Source organism: Borostomias antarcticus (assembly GCF_949987555.1).
Source record: "Borostomias antarcticus genome assembly, chromosome: 4".
In the NCBI taxonomy this organism is placed as follows: domain Eukaryota; kingdom Metazoa; phylum Chordata; class Actinopteri; order Stomiiformes; family Stomiidae; genus Borostomias; species Borostomias antarcticus.
In genome coordinates, this window is record NC_140237.1 from 19,417,863 (window position 1) to 19,440,391 (window position 22,529).

General features: G+C 43.6%; 1 protein-coding gene across 1 annotated transcript; it reads right to left on the bottom strand.

Moving 5' to 3' along the window:
- Window positions 1-4,295: 4,295 nt before the first annotated feature.
- foxf1 (forkhead box F1) lies at window positions 4,296-7,850 on the bottom strand. Its single transcript, XM_084437115.1, has 2 exons — window positions 6,774-7,850; window positions 4,296-5,365 (listed from the first exon to the last, which is right to left on the bottom strand). The coding sequence occupies exons 1-2, from the start codon at window positions 7,750-7,752 to the stop codon at window positions 5,202-5,204; spliced, it is 1,143 nt and encodes a 380-aa protein (XP_084293241.1). The 5' UTR covers window positions 7,753-7,850; the 3' UTR covers window positions 4,296-5,201.
- Window positions 7,851-22,529: the final 14,679 nt, after the last annotated feature.

Sequence of the window (22,529 nt, forward strand, 5' to 3'; positions counted from 1 at the left end):
TCCCTTGTCTCATCTGACAGGTTGGGCATGAGCCTCCCCTTTACCAGCTGACACATGCGCACCTCATACACAAGCCTACTACTAGACAGCTACTATTTGTAACACAGTATATTTGTAATCTCTTATAACAGCAATGGTCTGTACTTTGTCCAACCATTGACTTCCATTGTAGGCGAAGCTGCGCCTGCAGAACAAGTGTAGTTGGCTCAAAACTGAGGTGATCAGGGAAATTAGTCTCAATACTTCAGGTTCATAGACCAATAATTTAATTTAAAAAAACCAAACACAAGATCTTACCTTCCCCAGGCTTCCCACTGGTCATGAAATTTCTGGAATATCATGGAATTTTTAAGTCTATTCCAGACATGGAAAATCAGGGGATTTTTTTTTTTTTTGCCATGTCATGGAATATCAGGGAGTTTTGTTTGTAGCATATTTAAATTGCAGTTGCCATTTATCAAAATGTAGTATTTTCAATGCAGTATTCTATTGTGTGAGTGGTTGTTATGGTTACTTGATTTTTCAACGCCCCCTTTATCCCCTTCCTGCTCGTCAACAGTTTTTCTGTTCATTACAGGTCATGGAAATTCTGCTTTTTAGTCATTGAAAGTCAGGGAAAAGTCAGGGAATTTGACATTTGACTTAGATTGGGAACCCGGGTTCCTGTACAAAAGTTAAATTTTCATTCTACTTGGTGTCATAATGTCAAATTATGTCATAATGTCAAACTGAGTTCAGAATCTGAATTCTTATGGTAGACCTTTGTGAAAAGGCATATTCATGCATGATTCTAGGTTCTCTGGTTCAAAAATTAATTTTTCAAGATGGCGCCAGCAGGTATTTTGGATTTGTCCCTCTGGCAAAAAATGCTGGGATTTTTGGGAGGGGGCTGTTTTTTTAGTTTTTTTTTAATTAAAGGTCCATAGAACTCAAATCACTCATCAAAGCATGTTAACCAGAGGATAGTCTCAAAAGTGAGATTCTAGACCTTACTAGTGTCTTGATTTGTTCAATGAAGTGTAATATTTGAAGGACAGACAGCTGGGGATATATTAAATAAGGTTTGTCAGGTATTGTAACAGGTTATTCAGCCTATGAGCCAGTGGATAGTTTGATACATGAGGGAATGTTAGGCTGTGTTTTTGAGTGCACTACTGAGTACTTCTCTGGTATGTTTTTTTTTTTTACCTTTCCTCAGGTGAACCATCTCACACAACAGATGGTTTTAGACTCTGCCCCGACTCTCACCCACACTGTAGCTGCTTTCATAACCCATGGTAGCATATCAGGCAGGCTGACACATCCAATTAGTCAGCCCGAGCCCGGTATGTGGGGGCAAAAGATAGGGTGACCTCAGCACACCAACGTCAGGGATACGTGTGCATGCGTGTGAGTCCCAGGGCCGTATTTTGCTAGTGTAGAGCAATGAGCCAAAAACCCCTAAAAGAAAAGTAATACCTCGAAGGAGCAAATACCCCCCAAAATAGTCTGAGATGAAATATATATATATATATCTTTTATTTTTCTCGATTTCTCTTAAGAGAAGATAATTAGTTTAGTGTGTAAACAATACAGAAAATGTGAAGCGTGACAGCTATTATTTATTACAAATTTTCAGGCCCTCTAATTCAGGTATTACCTTTGTCATTAGTCAGCCAGAACGCTGTTGGCAACAGGATGTACTGTTGCTTAACAACTCTGGATTTACCCTGTATGGAGTTTGGTAAAAGAATACCAACTGCCTCAACAAAACATACCCCTCATAGCAGGTAGCATGGTGGCTGGCATGGTGTGTGGCCTCCACCCTTCACTATTTAACTGATGGCTCACATTATCAGGAGGTCTTCCTGATATCTTCCTGATAGATTCTAGAATGCAGATGATGTTCTAGAATCTAGAACATCATCTGCTGCCACCTTGTGACCACTCCCACTCTACATCTCAGAAGGCCCAGGTCCATTTACATTTTCTAGTAAATGCAGTTGGGCTATTTTGGTGACATTGGATGGGAGCGGGTATCTGGGGCATAAGCGTAGCGTAGTGTTCTCTGCGATACCTGCTTGTGAACTTGCCCAGTGACCTTGCCTGTAAATACATGGCCATGTATCATGGTCTGAAACTGCCCTGTATATGTCAGCTTCCCGGCTGACTAATAACCGCCATGCTAAAAGCTGAGCTTGGCCAGAGAGCTACATCCTATCCTGTAACTCAGTGTATAGTTTAGACGTGGGCTGACGGACGAGCACATTGCATGTCTGCCTCCTGTGAGCAGGCCCCAGGCTTTTTATGGAGCTGTCATCCAGCCCGGCCCGGGGAACAGCTGTGGAGCCCCGGCAGGAATCTCAGCCCCGCCAAGGCAATGTGGCCCGGCTAACGTCATCGGCTCGCTAATGTGTGGTCCCTCCGCCGCTCAGCGCCCGATCCCCCCCATGAGCCTGCTCTCCCCCGGTGTTGTGTGTGTGTGTGTGTGTGTGTGTGTGTGTGTGTGTGTGTATGTGTGTTTGCGTGTGTGTTCATACAAGGGAATTTCACTGGGGTTCAGAGGGTGGTCAATGTGAGATAACGCAGCTACATACATGGAGCAACACATGGCTACTTATAGCCAGCCACACGCGCACACACACACACACACACACACACACACAGCAATGTATAGTCCCGGAGGACTTCACTCAAACAGCTTCATTTACACACACATACTGGGCATATGGCTGGTGAGTGAGAGTTATGCATCGTTTTGTTACAGCTTTGGACAGTGACAGCTATTTCAGTCCCCAGTAAAATCCTCAAAGTGAGCAATTTTGTTGTGTAAATCTGCCGGGTAAGACCTCTAGAATAAAGCATGAGAAGATTTTATTTTGGTGGTTTGCATTTTCTCACCCAGGTACAGGGAGTTGTTTTACAGTTAGACTATGGCCTATGCTGGTGTCATTGATTTGAGGAAAGAGGGTAGGCCTAATTTGAACTGAAAGGGCATCTCTTTAGAACATTGATTTACAAGTTTACAGGATAAGATATACCTATAAACACCAAGGGACACTTGTTACATTTAACAGCAGTGAAACTGTTAAACACAGTTCAACCCTATTCCATTTAACATTTTCTACACTTGTATAGGCTTTTGTGCACAAAAGACACGTGTGTGACTTCAAAGCTTTTCAGATGTTGTAGGCCAATGCATATAGTTCTATTGGGCTTTCTGTTGTGAAATTCCTTATAGGCCACAATATTTACGCTCTTCAACTTCTTAACGCAATATGCTTCATTGGGCAGTAGCCTATGCCATTAATAACATTGCAATACTTCTTATAAGCAATATAAACATTGTCGTCGACATTTAGGCCTATAGAAAGCTAGACGTAGGGGGCCTATATCCCATTTCAATTTTGTCAAGACATCAAAAGCCTAACGGCAGTTGGCCTGCAACCCTCGCAGGCACACAGATAGATCGCTACCATTCTGCATTTTATAGAAAATATGTTCATGACTGATCAGAATGTATTCTGTATTGTTGAATTAAGTTATATATTCTGCAAAACAATAATGAACTTTCAATCATGTTTGATTTGACCAGGTTTTGAGGCTATGGGTGCACGCCCCCATTATATTCATATTGAATTTTGGATCAAAGAAAGTTATTAAACCAGGTAATTACTGTTTTGCAATTGTAGAATAAGCCTATTACTTAACAGTGGATAGTGGAAATACCTAAACGAATTTACACTTGGGCTAATGAATGAATCCGGGATCTACATTGCAGGTTTCTTGCAATTACAAGTCAAAGGTCTCTGTATTTCAGCCTGGCGTCCAGAATGCCATATTTTGAGAAAAGGCGGTCTGTGTAGGCTACACACGTTAGAGGATAAATGGATCTCGGTGGTGGCCACGCGTTTACTCCTTCACTCTGAAACCAAACCCGAAGCGAATTCGCCCTTACAGCGTCACTGCTGGCTTTGATTTGTTACGGGTTAATTGCAACATACACTCTGATTACACAGTTACACATTCGGCATGACTTTCTACCTACAACAGATAGCCTATTAATCTCTTCAATGTTAGTTAATTCATCTAACGACTAGCCTGGGTGTTTTTGGGCCATCCATAACTACCGGCAAACAGGAAATGTCTAGCCCATAGCCCAATCTATGTGTGGGCTGTTTAGAAATGAAAACCACATATTGAAATGAACATAACTTGTAGAATCAAAATGATGGAAACTGAAACATAGATGTTTCAATCAGGTCAATTCAAACTGCATGCCAAATACGTTTAATATTATGCAATGTGTGTTGTATACATATACTAATCTACAGACACTCGTATGCCAATGCTCCACATAACAACATATACAATTTATACAGTGCTGAAAAATAACACGGGTGTCTACATGTATATTAAAATGCCTACACCTAAATAGACACAAAAATAGCCTAACAGTGCTTACATTTATAACTTCAGTTCCCTTTTAAAAACAAATAAGAAAGCGTCATGGCAAATATTGCCAATAAAGCATAGGCCTACTTCCATATTGTGAATATAATTGTACAATTAAAATATGGAAAGAATAAATAAGAAGTTGCGCTTTGCTGTTCAAAAAGTGCCTTCATCTTTACATATGCATGTCCAATTGTTTTTCATTTTAAAATCCTATTGGACCTTACTCGTCTGAGAGAGAGAGAAAAGTTGAATTCAAACATTTCGATGGGCATGGGTAGCCTATGGCCTATAAGGAACAAATAAAATGTCCGTATAATCTTTTTATGAGTCAACAAAAATATGCATTGTCTATACATTGATTAAAAAAAAAAGAATGGTTCTCAAGTGGTAGTCATCCGCCCGCAGAGCTAGTACCAAGCGGCAGCTGGGTTGGGATGCCCAGGGTGACTAGGCAATAGGTGTTCACCGGCCGCTGTTTCACCCCTCAGTGTGGCAAGCAGAAGGTTCTTGAATTTTAGCCCGTATTGCAAAACAAAGCTGAAGAGAGAGGGATTATAGTGCATGTACCAAATCCTCAGAGTGAAAACCGTTGTGATGGGCTCCCATACGTTCTACTGCCTCTTTTACAGCGCATTCCAGGTCCTATACGGGGCATGGCTCTCTCCCCCTATACCTCCAGGGTTCGGTTCTCTTCTTTTCTCGGCCCTCGGCCGACTTTGGCTTCAGTGGCTCAAGTCAGTTATTCGGTGTCACTGTGGGTGTCATCACATCACGCACGGCTTGATGTCCTGGTAAGAGACTTGTTGGTGATGATAGTAGGACCCGCTGCTAGGAGTGTGCATCGCTGAGGACGTCATTGCATTGAAGGAGAAGACGAACTCCTTTCGGTCACACATACTGGGAGACTGGGAATGGTACCGTGGAATACCTGAAATAGACAACATAATTTATGTTCAACAAACACTGTCAAATAAATTATCTTCAAGTGTGGATTATCAAATGTAGGGTAATCCTCGATAATGCGAGTGTGATATTTTGCTACCTTTTATCTTATAATTTAAATGTAAAAGACTCAAATGTAGGCTATGGCATTTATGCAAACCAAATAATAGGCTGTTAATAGCTTACAGATATAATTATATCACACATATATTAATAATAGCAAGCCTAAAGTAATTTATAACGAGTAGTAGCCTATTAATAACACTATACTGATCATGTCGGTAGGCCTAATAGATAATCGAATCAAATCTGTATGATGCCCACATCTTACGCGTAAACAATTGGCAAATAAATAATTCACATTGACGACCATTAGATAACTTCACAATTTAAATGCTATGCCTAATGCTCAAATCTAATTTCAACAAATAGTGTCTATTTCAAGTTTATTTTCAGAATATCATTTTAGGCAGTCAACATTTAGTTGACAAATAGCCTATTTTAATTTTTTTTCTTCTTTTTGTACAATGGTACACAATCTACATTCATATCATTTTGAAGGGGTAAACAGTCAGCCATCCAGTCTGATTGTAACCGTCTAAAGTAATTGTTGGGACTGAGAGAGAGCCTCGAGGGTGGGGTAGCTCTCTAATTGACAGTGGCCTGCTTGCACGCGAATCCCGGAGGACCCCCGGTGCCTCGGGGCTATGAGCTGACTGGCTCCGCTCGCGCTTGTTGTTCTTGCCCCTAGATTGGCACCGTTCTAAACACAGGTCCCAGCAGACATGCCCTCCGCGCGCCTCCTGGAACCACCTCCAGGAATTTATTAGGAAAACACAGTGAGCGTTAAACCTGATGTTTGTTACTTGGCAAACTCATTGCCCAGTGAAATGAGGACAGGAAACAGAAGTAGTTAACTTCCTCGCTAGAAGCTAATTAGATGGCCTATTTTCTTGCATCCATTTCCTTATTTCCAAGATGACAGCATAACCCTAATTCCCTCCCCGGTTGACCTATCACTCCTACCGACATTGTGCATAGGCTTTAGCCCACTACCACAAGCATAAAGTAATGACAAGATGTGACAAAAAAATCCACTTCAGTAGTAGACCTAAGCTATGCTTTTAAATTAGGCCCACGTGTTATCCTTATTAAAATTTAAATCAACTTGATTTTAGCTAAGTAGCTTACTGTAGCTAAATGTGCGTTCATATAGCCTATATTTTCTTTGGGCGTATTCGTTCCAAATGTGGGGTTTGATTTGAAAAGCAATATGCCCTGGCATGACCTGGCCTAAACAATTTTACATTGAAATGGCACTTATACTGCCTATATCTGTAGCCTATATTCTATAGGGTATAGGCTATGATTAAGAATGTTGATTACAGGCCTACCTTGCAGGTCTGTGGTGCTGTGTCCGTTTTGGTGCAGATATGATTGGTCTAGAGAATGCGTGGGCAAGCTGGGCTGGAGAGAGTTCGCTCCGGGGTTGCAGGGGGACAGCGGCTGCTGTTTAATGTAAGAAGCTCCGTTATTCAGCGAGGCTGAGGGTGCAGGAGCCCAGGCCGAGGCTGAACTCGAGTAGACGGGATGAGGCTCCATAACCCCCCCGCTGGTAAGCAACGGGGAGGCAGAATTGTCGTGGTGGGCGTAATCGCTCCCGGTGGATCCTGTGCAGCTTCCCATGTAGGAATGTCCACTGTTGGCCGATAAGTGGGACATGGAGTGCCCGGCCAGACCCATCCCATCCATGTTGCCTGTCAAATGTCCATTCATCATCCCAATCCCACTGTCCAGAGACAAACTGTTGGGCGGACAGGACAGGCCGCCGCTGCCCCCCTGGAAGTTGTAGGACTCGGGAAGGTGGTTGAATCCCAGGCCGTTCATCATACTGTACATGGGCTTCAACGCCTGGCATTTACGTCTGAACCCCCGGGGCCGCCTCCTGAAAGATCCCTCCTCAAACATGAATTCGCTAGCCGGGTCGATAGTCCAGTAATGGCCCTTCCCTGGCCGTCCGAGACCCTTGGGCAGCTTTATGAAGCACTCGTTCAGGGACAAGTTGTGACGTACGGAATTTTTCCATCCTTGATACGAGCCTCTGAAGAAAGGGAAGCGGCTCTGGAGAAACTGATAAATCTCGCTGAGCGTTAGGCGCTTGGTTGGAGAGCTCTGGATTGCCATGACTATAAGCGCAATGTAAGAATATGGGGGTTTTTCCGGGCGACGGATCCCCGCGTTCGTCTTTTTGGTTTTGGTGGTGGAGGAAGCAGTCTCCATCACTGTGGTCTGTCCGTGCGGCTTCTCTGGAGCAGACATCGGGCTGCTCTGGCCGGGAGTCTGCGCTGGCGGCTGCTGAACCTCTGCCGTCATTAGTTGATCTGCGCAATGGCAAACTTGGTGTCAAACGAAATATCTACGTCCTCGTCCTGGTTGTAATCTAGAAAATTCGAACAATTGATTGAAATGTATGTTAGATAAGATTACCTATAGTTTTGGTCCCGAAGAAAACGCTCAGTGAAGAGCGAGGCGTTTCTGTGAACTGTGCGCTCTTGCTCTCTTCTCAAGTTTCTTAACCGGTGTGAAGCCTAAATTCCTTAAAGCCAGTGTCCAATGAAACATGGGACGGAGAACGGGAGCCGCTTTCAACTAAAGTCGGTGTGCTCTCGTGCGTCCGGAGGAGCTCGCCTTTTACTTATCTGTTGCCATCAGCGCCTTGGAAGCTAGAGTTCTTGACCATCAGAACGTCACTGGCGCACAAGCCCCGCCCAGTCCCCTCCCACTCTGGTGTGGTGGACTGTAGTGCGCACATCTGTCTGCCTGTAGTTTTTTTGGGGAATGTTTTTTTCTGTCTCTGTAACACTGAATCTATGAGGATTTTTCCTAGAATACAGCATTAAACCTTATTGATATTAAATATTATTTTGATTAAGATAATAAACATTATTTTAGCAATATGAAACATGCTTTATATCTTACTGTGTTGTCCATAATACAACAAACCATCACGGCCTATACATGTAAAGTCGTTGGTTTTCTGTAAAATAATAGTTATTCTTATAGTTATTCCCTTCAGAATACTTCCTAGTAGACTTTAAAGACTTGCTAGCATGTTAAACAACGTGGAACATTTCTGATGACATAGGTAGAGATAAGCACAACTCAACAAATGCAACTGTAGGCTATTCTTATAAAAATATTAAAAGAAAATGGAAAATGTTTTTTTCTTATTTAAAAGAAATGGCTATTTTATTCAAAACCACGCTCCTGATTTCTTTAAAAGATAGACAGGAACATGGGCAGGATGTTTATACAGCAAAATGTAAACATTTTCCCTGGCCTTCTTTAAATAAAAAATCAAGCAAAAAGCCCGGCTAGATCAGCTAATACTCAATGTGATGCATTATGTCCGTTTTAGACGCTGCCATTAAGAAGATTTTTCGTCGAAAAGGCAGAGATGATTTTAGTCATGCAATAAGATTATATCCACTTATTCACTCAGGGAAACATATGGGAGCACTGCTCCAAACCTGAGCAGCGAAACTCGGATGAGCTGCAGATCGACTCCCTCAAAGCACTCTTCCCTCGGAATGGTCCTTGAATCAAGGTAAGTTCCTTTCAAAAGTTTGTCAGTTATATCGAGACAGGCAAAGTACAGATTTGGCCATGGGCCGCCTTTTCAGGCAGCTTCTAGTCGAGATTCACCAGACCTGTGTTGTATTTTGGAGTTGGGTAGGTTATCACATAGGATGGAAGGCACTTGATTGCAATGTGTCCTGTTGTCTATTTAATAGCCTAATGTTTAACGAGTGTCACAGTAAATAGACAAACTAAGCTCTAAAGATTTTACGATTTACAAACTATTTTAAAAGGTAGCCTACTTTTAAACCACTGAAGTGGTCCTGTAGAGATCAGCCTGTACTTTTGATAAAACAGATGACTATGCTATTCATATTCAAGTGTGAAAGAATATTAGAAATAGAGGAGGTGATGAAAATATAAGATCTAATTTAATTTATATTATTGCAATTATGCAATGGAATTATGCAATGGTTTGAAAGTAGCCTACCTAAACGTTTATGAGGATAATAGGCTACAGTCCATATTTCTTATTCGGTTTCTGGTTATTCATTTTAACCTCATGCCCGGTGTGCAAACTTAATGGCTATCGCTTCATAGCCTACATCTGTTGACAGTATAGAGTTTTCATTGTTCCCTGGAGAGTGAAGGAACTCCCAGCCTCGCAAGAGCCGCTAGTCCCTGAAACATTTCACCAAGGCGCTGCTGCACAAGGGTTCACTCGCGGGTGCGTGGTTATTTGCTGTTTTGATAGCAGACATTGGAACTGTTCATTGAGATTGCTCTATATTATTGTGTGATTTATCCAACTGTGAAAATAACGTCACAAAAGTCTCAATTATTGAGACATTCGCTTTAGGCCCTTTTAAGTAATGCTTAAAAGTAGGAAACGGTGCACAAAATGCTCTTGTTTTTTTCTGACATTATTGTAACATCTGGAAAGCATGCTTGTTTTTGAATCAAATATGTAGGCTGCTTGATATTGAAACAGGCTATTAAAAGAGCCTGTAGAAAAATATATTGATATTCTGCCAGTCAGTCAATGCTTTTCAGAACGCCCTCAAATTCCGCCGTTGCCTTTCCCCCTGCGTGACGTTTTTGCCACAGGGGAAAGCAAATAAGAAAATACACAAATCCTCGTTGTCAACTACACAGGACTGCTAGAAGTGCAAGGGTGGGATTTGCTGTTGCGGCTGGGTTTGAAACCCAAGTAAAGAAATTTATATAGGTAGTAGTATTGTTTTAACCGGTCCCTATACCGGGCACTGGCTTGGAATGAGGCCCACGCATTTATCAGGGGAGCGGACCACCCAGCGAGCAGAGAGGGGGTAGGCGCGCTCCCGTCCTCTCCTTCCCCCTGCGTTTAATTACTGTTGATGACTTCATTCTTAGAAGCACGCCCTTGTTTCAACATGCCATGCCCGTGTCTCCACACCGAATGGCCCTCTCACACGATTTATCCCTGTGCTTGTCTTTGACATACCCCCTGAACAACTAATGTCCACGGCTAATTGATCCCAAAATGTTTATCTAAACCAGAGGGACGCGGGCTGCTTCACTGATCAATAGAGGAGACGCGAGGATGAGTGGCACGTTGTTAAACCCCTCCACAAAAGGGTGTCGATTGGCATGCGTAACAATTATTGGTCCCCGAGGACTCCATGTTGATATTACTGGCGATGACCAGTCAGTCAAATCTTTATTACAGGGAGGTCTACGCTGATTTGTATTTATATATCGTTGTAATCTGCGTATTAGAAATAGTTCGTAGGTCTACGTAGGCGTATAGATTTGGTACAAATCTATTTTAAGCAGGCAGGAGGGTCATCCTAAAGACGTACGTTGCCGTGTGTCACTGTTTGTCGCCATTACTGAATCACTCGACTGCGTTCCGAGGTCACCGCTTCCCACTTGCCCCATTGCAGAATTCGTGCACTTTTTCCATGACGTCCAACGATGAAATATTTGACAGCGCTGCATCCTCAGGAATGCGCGACCACTTAGGTGGAGGAATTCCACATCATGCGGCCAACATCGTGAATCTGTCTTGACGAAGCCCTAAGGTTCTCCAAATAGTGTAGGCCTAATAGTTATTCACTCTCTGATATGAATTTGACATCGAGTCACATGATGGAGGTAAATTCATGTTTCCAATAGGTCAATCCTGCATGAGCACATAAAAAAAATAATTTAGGCTACACGGTAGTTCCGGTTATTTCTGTGTTTTTCAGTCAACTTTGATGTGTAGCCTATGTGCACATAATATAATTCACCACAAGTGAAGTTTATTTCCCAGGGTGGATGGACAGCAAATTGCATTCATTGCGATTGAGATTTTAATTGAGCCTGTAACTTAAGCTAGCCTTCTGTGTCTAATCATGTCCTCCCCAAGTCTAACCTAATTGCGCCTTTGTCCAAGTTCTTTCTTTAATTATTGTATTCTTAGAGAGAATCTTTTCATATTGCTAAGAGGGAGCCTATCATGCAGCTATTCCGTCTCGCTATAATTCACGCACGGTGCATTTCTATAAACATAGCCTAGAGAAATGTTTAGCACGTGCGGGTCTCTTGGCCTATATACTCTGAGAGGCGCGGATATAGAGGCGTGTGGGCCACGATTGATACAGTATAGCCTCGGCCTATTTTACACTCTTGGGGAGATTTGAGGAGCCCTCTGAAAACGGGTCCAGATAGAACCATGTTCAGCACAGTAAGGTGCAAGTCAAATTCCTAATATGTGTGTAGCCTACCATATACATGGCCAATAAAACGGATCTTGGATCTGTTGGAACCCTAAATGTTTCGTTTTGATCTGGAACGTGTTCTATATGGAACCTCACGGATTCTATCTGGGACCAATTTCCCAGAGGGCTTTTCTATCATTATAAATTATTATATTGGCTACATACAAAAACTTGAATCCCATTATGCCATGATGCCATTTCACTTCACTGACGGGGGAAATGAGGTTGTACAACAACAAGCAGTTGTTTTCTATGAAGTGGTTGCTGTCATTCAACCATATACAGGCCCCCGCAGGGCCTTAGCATAACTTCGCCATTTGAGATATGGGGCCTAATTGATAAACAGACTTGCGTCTCGTTTTGTTTAGAAATTGAAATGGCGGTCTTGACACTGAGAAATCAGTGTCTTACCGGCCTCGTGTTGAAATGGGGCACGAGAGGGTCACCAAAAGGCTAGGTTGGAGTTGTTTGGAGGACCTCGTGACTGACGGATCGATCACTATAGGGCCACAAGTTCACAGACCTGCACTTGAAATATTTTCTCTGTCTGCACTCCAGGATTTATGATTTATTTATTCCAGGTATCTCAAACCTATTAATAATAGAAGTAACTAGCTTATCGTTATATGAGGCATCACGGTTGGTTAATAGTTGTAGCATATGTTAGGCTAACGCTTTATTAAAATATCCTGTCTTCTGTAGCATGTTATTTACTATTGTTCAGTAGCATATATTAATACTGAATGGGCAACTGCTGACCTATTGCTGGTTGATCCATCCATCCATTGATCCATTCATTTATATGGACTCATTATAATGCAGTGGGCCTATATAAGCAATATGATCTTCAGTGGTGGTTTTAATTGTTGCAAAAGCAAAATAACCCATGGAAGAACACCAAATCATTATAGCTTAACCATTTCTAACGATAGAAGAACTTTTAAAAGGTTCGAGATAGCCTACATTTAGGCTACATTTACACTTGAGTAATTTAGCTGACGCTTCAATGCGACTTACCATAAGTATACATTGTCTAAAGTAGGGGAACCAACTGTAGCCTACATCCCAATCATCGTCAGTGATGCCTTCAATAAGAACCACCAGCACTCACAGTGATGGAGAGAGGAACAGGGCAAATCATTTTTAGAACCCTATAGCTGCATAAGGTGTTGTTCTTTCCGACATGAAAAGGGTTTCATATGTCTGAAACCAAATGATATACGAGCCAAACACTGAACATGAAAGGTGAACATGTCTTGTGTTTCGGAAATTAAATTAAGATTTGATTTTTGAAACGCTATTATTCTCTTGATGCTTTAGCAATTTCCTTCGATGTGGTGAAAGAGCCCTTTTACGTGCATTCATGTAGTGTTATACATAAGGGCATCAATATGAGACATTTTGCGACATCAATGTGTAGGCAGCCTTATGGTTCCTTAGAATCCTAAGGAAAGAACGCACAAGTCTTAAAAAAACTTCTTTTTCAAGTGTACTTCTTACATGATACCAAGTATTTATCTCAAATGAGTACAATGAGTGAGGTCCGCTGGCTGGTAGAACCATCATCAGCCTAGGTGGACTCCATAGTTATTGATCATGGTGAGGACAGCACCATTATTTCCTTGAGTCACTGAATAGCCCATTTTAAACCCTCACGAAAGTATATCCCTGAAAACAAAATGAGGCTATATTAGAACCCTTTGTAAGAACCCTCTAAAATATAAATCTATTTTTAGGCCAAAAATAACCATTTAGAATCCTAAATAGCACATTTGCACCGGAGTTGAAAAGAGAGCTAGGTATTTGGAACGTTAGGGTTCTATAGGCTATATAACATTGTTTCAGAGGGTCACTGGGGGTTTATATATACCACCTTAATTACGATTTTATTTATTGCCTGTATCGCTGCTTCTTCGTGAGGTGAATCTGCTTCACCAAATCATATTTTTCCTCGTGGTAATAGCCTACTGAAATCTGCTTTTCCATTTTCAAAAGGCGTGTGAAACAATGTAACAGTTTGGGTCACACAATAGTCTGTTTCAGTAGTTCATTGTCAGGCCTTTTTTACACTGAAATCAATGTATCCTTACTAGTAAATACATTACAGCATTTTTATTTCAATTGGCCTGAAACCAAATCTGTGGCTATGTTTGTCTCATGCGTCGCTTAGGCCATCCAGTGTTTTAATTGAAAGCAGTATAATGTCGAGGTGGGCACCCCCTCATCACTTTCTCTGGCGCGGTAGGTGGCCATGTATATTTTTGTTCAAGTGGTGTTTATGTGAATGAGAAAGGACGGGGATTGCTAGCAGACCGCTGATTGCGCTCATTGGGCCGCTACATTGATCTGAACTGTATGGTTGAAGGGCCCCACCCTTCCATGCAATCAACAGTACCAGAATCGCTCTCGACGACTTTTTAATTCTCCTGGCGAGATCTTGCTCACTGCGCGCCGGTGTGCGTAAAGACGCGGGGAATCGGGGTTCATTTAGGCACAGGACCCCCCATGCATGTAGTCTGTCACCCACAAAGTCACTTATGGATTCGTTGTTTCCCGTCATTTTTAGTCACCCCCCACCACCCTCTCTCCATATATTGTGACTTCTTAACCAAGCAGTTGTATTCCACTGGTTACTGTTGTTAGAGTCTCAGATGTGCTTGAGAAGGGGATCTGTTTCAAAACAATGTTTGATCTGTGTTGCTTGCAGGTGGGGAATGATTGATAGTAGGCAGGCATACACTTTTAATGCTGACGCTGGAATAGTGTAGAGAATTGTAAGCACATGGTACACGACAAGCCTTTTAGTTCAATGGCCAATTTCCGTTCCTGTCTACATATTAATCTAGTTTCTGACACAAACACTAATAACGGTCTTATCACCGCGTCTTACTCCCCGAGTCTTTGTTTAAAATGCTTCACATAAAAACGAGCCAAGAGGGAGATTCTTCAGGGTGGCCTCGGGCGCGTGACGTGTCCATTGATCATTCCGGTTTCACAATAAAACACTCATAGGCCACATTGAATAATTTCATGTTCAACTGTGTGTGTATGTGTGCGTGCGTGTTTGTGTGTGTGTGTGTGCGCGCGCGCCTGCACCCGCCCACGCGTCTTCCATTCTGTTTGCGGTCATCTAGGCACTTTTGAGTCTTGGACATGTTTAGATAAACATATTTATTATTCACTGCACACTGTTACGACAATTACATCCTCGAAAAGCTCGAACCTGACAAAACAGTTGCACTTTCATTAGAGGCACAGAAAGATAAAAAAAAAAAAAAGACAGGGAAGGTCACTTTGAAGATTAATTCAAAATTAGGCCTTTGAATATTGTCTGTAAATATGTAACCTATCTCGCTCACTTTTACCAGGGGGTTACTGTAAGCTAGTTATTAGCCGACTAGAAATGAAGTTGAACTTGGATAACATCAGCTGGCTTATTTGAAAATATCCCTATATTCGTTCACTTGTAGTTAGATCATTGTATTTGTAGTGAGGTAATGTGATTATTCGCTGGAATCATTATTGTATAGTGATTGTGTTTATTGCATAGTGAAGACAATGCTTATTGATCATGCTACATTGGAATTGTGTGGTTGAGCTCTCACGCCATTTCGTTTTCTAGATGTTTCATTAGGCCAAGCCTGTTTTTACTCCTCATGCCCATAAACAAATAAAGGCCTGCAAGTGACAAATTAATTTGATCAATAACTTGTCAACACACGAAACAGATTTCCACCATGGAGGACAGCAGACTGCAAAACAGCAAATACGTTCAAATAAATATTATTTTTTCGAAACAATTTACTCAGTTTATTGATAACAATGGGACGTCATCAGTTCTAATGATATTGTATAGGCCTAATATAATGAAATCATCATTGTGAAAATATAGGGCAACCTCATTTCTCCCAGATTCTAAACCATAATAATGACTCTTCAGCAATATAAATAGAGCTAGGACAGTTAACATGGGCCCACTTGGCTATGCGTTCATGGCCCCTGAGACTCCTTGTTGCACAGTTTGTGTTTATGTCCGTAATGTTTTGGTTCATTTGACACAAGCAATTTATTCCCTTTTTGTGCTTGTTAAACTGCAATAGTCTCCGTATTGTTCTCCTTAAATATAGAGAGCCCACAAACCTCAAATACATGGGATGAGTCATTTTGTGCGCGCAGCTATTACGCTCTGTGAGAACGCTGGGCTTCCCAGGAAAGCTTGGCGCACAACAGCCCTCACCCAGCCGTCCCGGAGGTATTGTCAAACGAAAAGCCGCTCAAACAATCTCCCACTTATTCCTCTCAGTAGGCCATGGTTCCTAGTTTTATTCGTTGCATTTGTGCTGAAATAAAATAGTCCTCATGTTCCCAAAAACTTGGAGTCCTGTTTGACAGTCGTATTTTGAGAGGGAAATACGCCTTTCAAGGAGAGAAAATAAGAATAAAGGCATATGTAAAATTCCTTCTGGCTTATTTTGTGATCACACAAGCTCGGTTTACAATACCGCAACATGATTTGACATGACTGAAGGACACGAGTGGTGAGGAGTTGGCAGATCCAGAGGTTTAACAAACTCTAAACTGTCCAAGTGCGGTCAGCGCGAGCATGCGAATGTTCCAATATTTCAAATACCTGTGATTGACATTTTACCCACAGACTGACAGCCTGTTTTCTAGGAAACAAGAGAAACAACACATCTATAAACAAGGGGATGTGATAAAAACAACAATCTTGCCTTTGTTGTTCTGTAATCTTAGATGGGGTTAAAATGCATGGTCTGACATTTCATTGGATTGATTTTGGATTTATTTTCCAACGTTTTGAAAAGGCAGGCCTATGACATATAGGCTACTGTATTCTCACATCATTAACCATTTTGAGTTTTGATGGTCATTTCTGAACTCTACATTAAAGTCCATTATTATTCCTCAATTCTGTATGCAAAAAAAATAAACAAACAAAAAACAAAACAAGTGGAGATGCAGATGGTCCGATTGAATCGACAGTTATTTAATTAGTTCATTAAATATAAACAGTCTCTATAGATTCCAAATTCCTAGCAGTATAGGTGCTTTAGGCTAATCAAGGTTGTTTCAACAAAGAGGCATCTGACAGGTTATTATTATTTAATCCACAAGGTGGTTGTAGGATTGTGCCATTCATCTTGTTAAATAAGATATAACCTACTAAAATACCACTAATCATTACTCTAGTGATGTCTGCATCTCTTCATATGTTCCTAGATAGCCATATGTAAGCACTATGAATATATGTTCCTATTAATCATAATGAAAGTATAGTGAATTAGCCTAAATTATAATCCTACAATTCGATCTAATTGAACAGACAACTGTTCTCAAATGGAGCAGAGGGGCGACTGGTTCACTGTTTAAAACAACAGATGTTCTCAGAATGGAAATCATTCAATGCACAATATCACACAATACTGCTCCCGTAAGTAATACCAATACAAAAGCAAGTTGTTTGTCAAAGAACCAGCACTCTATGATATCCCATATGACTCAAGAGTTTATGCATTCCTGCGATTTGAATAATCTGTTACACATTGTGTGTGTTATTTTTGGTATTTATGTTTATTTATAATAACCTGTTTATTCTGAGATCATATATCACAGACCTGCACCTGTTTTAAAAAAAATGTTTTATTTCATTAAAAGGTTATTTATACAGTTGAGTCTCACTGAGATACAGTAATCTCTTTTTCAATAGAGATCTGAATTATCTCCTTTAACCAACACCAGTCTTTTTTCTTTCTATTTCAGCTGTGGGTGTGGGATGAAGAAAAGATGGCGGCCGTTCCTATGACGACCTCCACCGGGATTGCATGTGTCAGACAGTGCTAATGATAATTGAGAGGTACGGATCGAAAAGATTGAGTATCGCTGTAATCTCGCCTCCAGCTGAATACCAGGGAAACCACCATAAGATTACCATTTTCCCTCTCACGCACTCCCCTACCCTCCGCTGCCCTGGCCTGCCTCGCTCTGCCTTGCTCTGCTCTGTCACGCTCTGCTCTCCGGGTCTCTAGCCCGCTCTGTAGAGGGTCTACAGCTTCTCCAACGCAGGCCAGAGAGAGATAGTGAGGAGGAGATCACCTCCTCCCACCGCGCAGCCCCACACACAACCCCATATAGATCCCAGCCGTCCCACACACACACACCCCCGGGGCCCCACAGAAGTCTCACACCCAGCCCCGGGGCCCCACGGCCCCCACACACAGCTCCAGAGTCCCACACATACCCCCACTGGACCGGTGCATGGAGGTCTGACGCTCGGATGCAGGGGGAGACAGCAGCAGCTGAATCAGACCCTCGGGGGAAACGCCACAGAGAGACAGACTCAGGCCACGGGCGGCTCTGCTGGAGGTTAAGCGCCGGAGTTTGCTGGGAGTGTACGGGCCGACACAGGGTTCATGCGTATTTACATGCGTGTTTACGCACAACCCACCAGCTCTGTGTCTCTCTCCCTCCCTGTCTCTCCCCTTTTGAAGGGGGATTTTCCTGTGGCGACGTGCTTCGGAAAAAGCAATTAAGAACTCCCAAACAGTGCACAACAATGGGAAACGTCGTTGTGCAATGCGTGTTCTGAGGCCCTTACAATTCTCCCCCGAAACGGTCTTGGCTATTTTTAATCGACGCAGAGCTGAAACCCACCTACAGACAAACCACAAATTGAACTTTGGGGAGGTGGCCTGGGATGGGGGCTGGGGGAGTGGGACGTGGGGGGGGGGGCGGGGGTGGTTAAGTGGGTCTGGTAATTGTCCATTGTAGAGCTTAGCCTCTTCTGTTCTCCCATAAACAGCCATGGCAGCCCACAACATGATACCCCTGCACTCTTGTCTGTTTGAAATGAGGGCATATCCTCATTGTCTGTGGGAATCCATGGCCAAGCGGCGGTTTGAATCAGTCAGGAATGCTTTGGAATGGTAACTGGATTCGGTCGTAATGCCCCGCGCTCCACAGCGGAAGACTGGGGTGGGAAAAAGGCCGAGAGCATTTCCTGAGCGGAGGGGGGTCCCAGCGAAGCATCACACTCCGCTGGCATCATGTGACAGGGATCCCGCCAGGCCCCGAGTCAATGATCCTGATTGGAGGAGAGAGGAGGATAGGGGAGAGAAGGATGTGGCGAAGGAGAGGAGGGAGAAGGGGAGGGGGGGCCAGGAAGGTTGGTGGGGGGGAGGGAGGGGTGCGGGTGTGTGTGGGTGGTGGGGGGGGGTGTGGTGGGAGATAAGGTGATGCTTGAGGAGAGAAGGGAGGGGCGAGGAAGGAGAGAGAAGTACCAGGATGTTTTTCAAGGTGAGTGTAGTGGAAGCGCTTTGGAATTTTTCTTTCACAATGGGGCTGCCGTGTGACCACAGAGATGGTCCAGGAGATATCCGTGGACGTCTGGACGACAGGGGCCGGTCAGCCAGTCGGTCATCACCGGGCTGAGGAGGAGAGAGCAGCTCAAGGCCTCTGCTGCCCTCCTACAGAGGCGGCCTGGGGTTGAGCTGAGTGACTGTCTGGGGGTTGTTGTGCCATGGTTGCATGGAGATGGCTTCCCAGTCTATAATTTCTGCCCACAACAAAGTTCCTTATTCGTTGTCTGAGCAGGAGAAGCTGCGTGTTCTGTCAGGGGCTTTGGAGAGGACACTGGCACCATATGGAAGAGACTTTCTCAGAATGACAGATACCTGCTGAAATAAAGGGAGGGGTTTGATAGGGTCATGTCCTTACTCAGGCAAAGGCTTAGCATGGCTTTGTCCTGCTTGTCAAGTAGACTAAATGGATGAAATAGAAGCTAATCCTGCTAAGTAATGTAGCACTGGCTCCATCAGCCATATTAATAGTAACTTTCAATGTGATGAATACAATGGTTGAGAGAGGAGGAGTCAAGACAGTGTTGAAGAGTGAAGCAGACTGGAGCCTTTACTGTTGTGTGAATGTACTGCGTGTGTGTGTGTGTGTGTGTGTGTATGTGTGTGTGTGTGTGTGTGTGTGTGTGGGGGTGGGTGTATATGTGTGCAATTGGCTGTGTGTGTGTGTGTGTATGTATGTGTGCAATTGGCTGTGTGGGTGTGTATATGTGTATGTGTGCAATGTACTGTGTGTGTGTGTGTGTGTGTGTGTGTGTATGTATGCATGTGTGCGTGTCTGTCTGAAGCGTGTGTATCCAGACTGGACAGCCAGACCCTCTCCCTGGAGCTTGAGTAAATGTGTTGAGGAGCCCAGTAGGGATCTCACACCCGGAGTCGTCAAAGAGCTTTTTCTTTCCACCTGCTCCCGGCCTCTTTCCGCTGGCCTGCTCTGTAACAATGGCCCTGGAAAGGCAGCAGAGTGCAGAGCGACAGCACGGAGATTAATGCTGGATTGTGTTTGGCCCTTTTTTCGAGGGGTTGGGGGGGGGCAGGAGGGGTGATTGGAGTAGCAGAACCCTCCCACCCTCCACCCGCCCACCCCGCTCTGCCCTCCCTGCCGCCTGCCGCTGACGCAGGCCTGAACGCCAGGCCTGAACACCGGGCAAAACGCTGATCAGGCCGTTAAAAAAAAAAAAAAAAAACTTTTTTACTCGAAGTGCCAATCGGCCCGAAAGGCAACTTGGCAGCCGCTCATAAACAGGCCTTTCACTACTCGTAAATCAATTCACCACTACATGAAACAGGATAAAGATAATTTACGCCACGCCGTCGAGGCAGAGCCTGGGCAGTCTCTCCTCGGGCCCATGCTCTCTCTCTCTCTCTCTCTCTCTCTCTCTCTCTCTCCCTCCCTCCCCCCCCCTCTCTCTCTTTTCTCATCCAGGGGAGAAAAGAGATACGCGCTCATCAGGCCTGCATTCTTTCCATTTTCGTCGAAGAGTGGCGTGGCAAAGAAGGGCGATCCATCACCCATAATGTCTCCTTTTTTTGTCTGCTTTTTCTAACATTCTGTTTCTCTCTCTCTCTCTCTCTCTCTCTCTCCCTCTGGTCGTAGGCTACAGTGGTCAGGCGTGTGGCTTTGGCCACAGGAAGCAATGAATTCCTCAGAGAATGGAGGTGATGTTGGGGTGTGGAGGGCTGCTGCTGTATACTGTCCTGTACCCCCCCCCCGCCCACTCAGACGACCCTTGACCCCTCCATGTGTTTACACCAGGCCATCGATTTGAGAAATAGTGATGAGTCACTCCGACGGTGTGTTTACGTTGTGGAGTCACGCGAGGAAGGAAATCGTCGGCGGCCGGCTAAAAGCGGCGAGGTGAGAGAATAGCAGCAGTATTAGAGGCCAGTGATTCACCTCACACTGACTGGCCCACTGGGGATCTGTTTAACCACTGCGCTGTTCTGGCCTCAGACTTGGAGAACAGCCCGCGCTGCGTACTGTACATGTAAAAGGCTATTTTAGATCATTTATTTACCTGCTATTTCACTCTACTAATATCATTGTGTAGTTTTAGACTGATTTTCACCCCCATTTCATTGAGAAGTTAAATGATCTGTGTCCTGTCGATACAGCCAGCTTTGGCCTCCTTTGTTGGTAACAGACCATTAATGTATGTCTCCAATGTTATATATTTATATATATATATATATATATATATTTATTTATTTTTTCTTTCTCTTTATTATTTAAATTTATACATGTATACTTTTTTAATGCCCTGTCATAAAAGGTTAATGATGTGTGAAAGAATATGAATCAAGATGATATTTTCCCTGTAAGAAAGTCAAAACAGTGCTCACACAAACGTTCTGATTTGCATGGCCCACTTGATGACTTTATGTAGAAACTAAAATGAGCGTTCCACCACCGTGGCCAACGCCTTTGATTGTAATGCTCTGGTGTAACAGCACAGCTGAAAATGGTGCACTTTCGTTGTTGCACAAAAGTTGTTTTCGAGAGACTGCCTTCCTTCATTTTACTACGTAAATAAATATGTGCCTCCAATCGACAATGCATCCTCTGTGTTTTTTTCTTTTTTTCTTTATTACATTGGCGTGGAAGACCTCATCACTGACCTGAGCCGTTTCCTCCTCCCACACGTGCACTCACACACACTTAACTCACACACACACACACACACACACACACACACACACACACACACACACACACTCACACTTAACACACACGCACACATACCCACAATGAGAGAGTCAGCAGCTCTTATTTTGGACGCTATGTCCTGAATTGTAAGTCCTGTCAGAGCTGTTTGATTGATAGTTGTGTTTATCACCATATTATTAAGTAATCAGGCTCACCACAGCTGGGGCTGAGGCTCCTTAATTCCAGCTAAAGCACTCAAGAGTTCACGCTAATTAAAGACTTGGGAAAAGTGTTTAGCTTTTGTGAGTTCTGAAAAAAATATATAGTTTTGCGTTTTCTGAGAGCGCACCGTTTATATTTGTATTATTTTCTGTAGCGGGCCTCGACATGGTCTCTGGACCGTAGAGGTTCTGGTCAGACTCGGACTGGCGGGAGTTAGGGGATGAACACATCCACAGACCCGGCCTGCTAAAACCTCCCATACTGTACACTTCTCCACTCCGCCTGTCATTCCTCAACACAAGGACTAACCACGACTGTCCAAGTGTGTGTGTGTGTGTGTGTGTGTGTGAGGAGGAGGGGGGGCGGGGGTCCTCCTCTGTGCGAAGCAGCCAGATCTCTTCCTGCTCTTGCAGTCGGAGGCCAGCCTGCCGTTTGTGTATTCTAGAGGTAAACACAGTCGTGGCACGGCGGATGAGGTGAGTGTGTCCTGACCGGCGGGGGGTGGGGGGGGGGTGCGTAGAGAGTGTACACTGTGGCACTATATAGCAGACACTGCCAACCTTCTAGAGGCAGGGTTAATTTGATGAA

Bases quoted from the DNA above. Each gene is read 5' to 3' on its own strand.
- foxf1 (XM_084437115.1), bottom strand. From the start codon at position 7,752: ATGACGGCAGAGGTTCAGCAGCCGCCAGCGCAGACTCCCGGCCAGAGC. The intron at 5,366-6,773 runs GTAGGCCTGTAA...TGTCTATTTCAG, and splicing joins CAGCACCACAGACCTGCAAG to GTATTCCACGGTACCATTCC.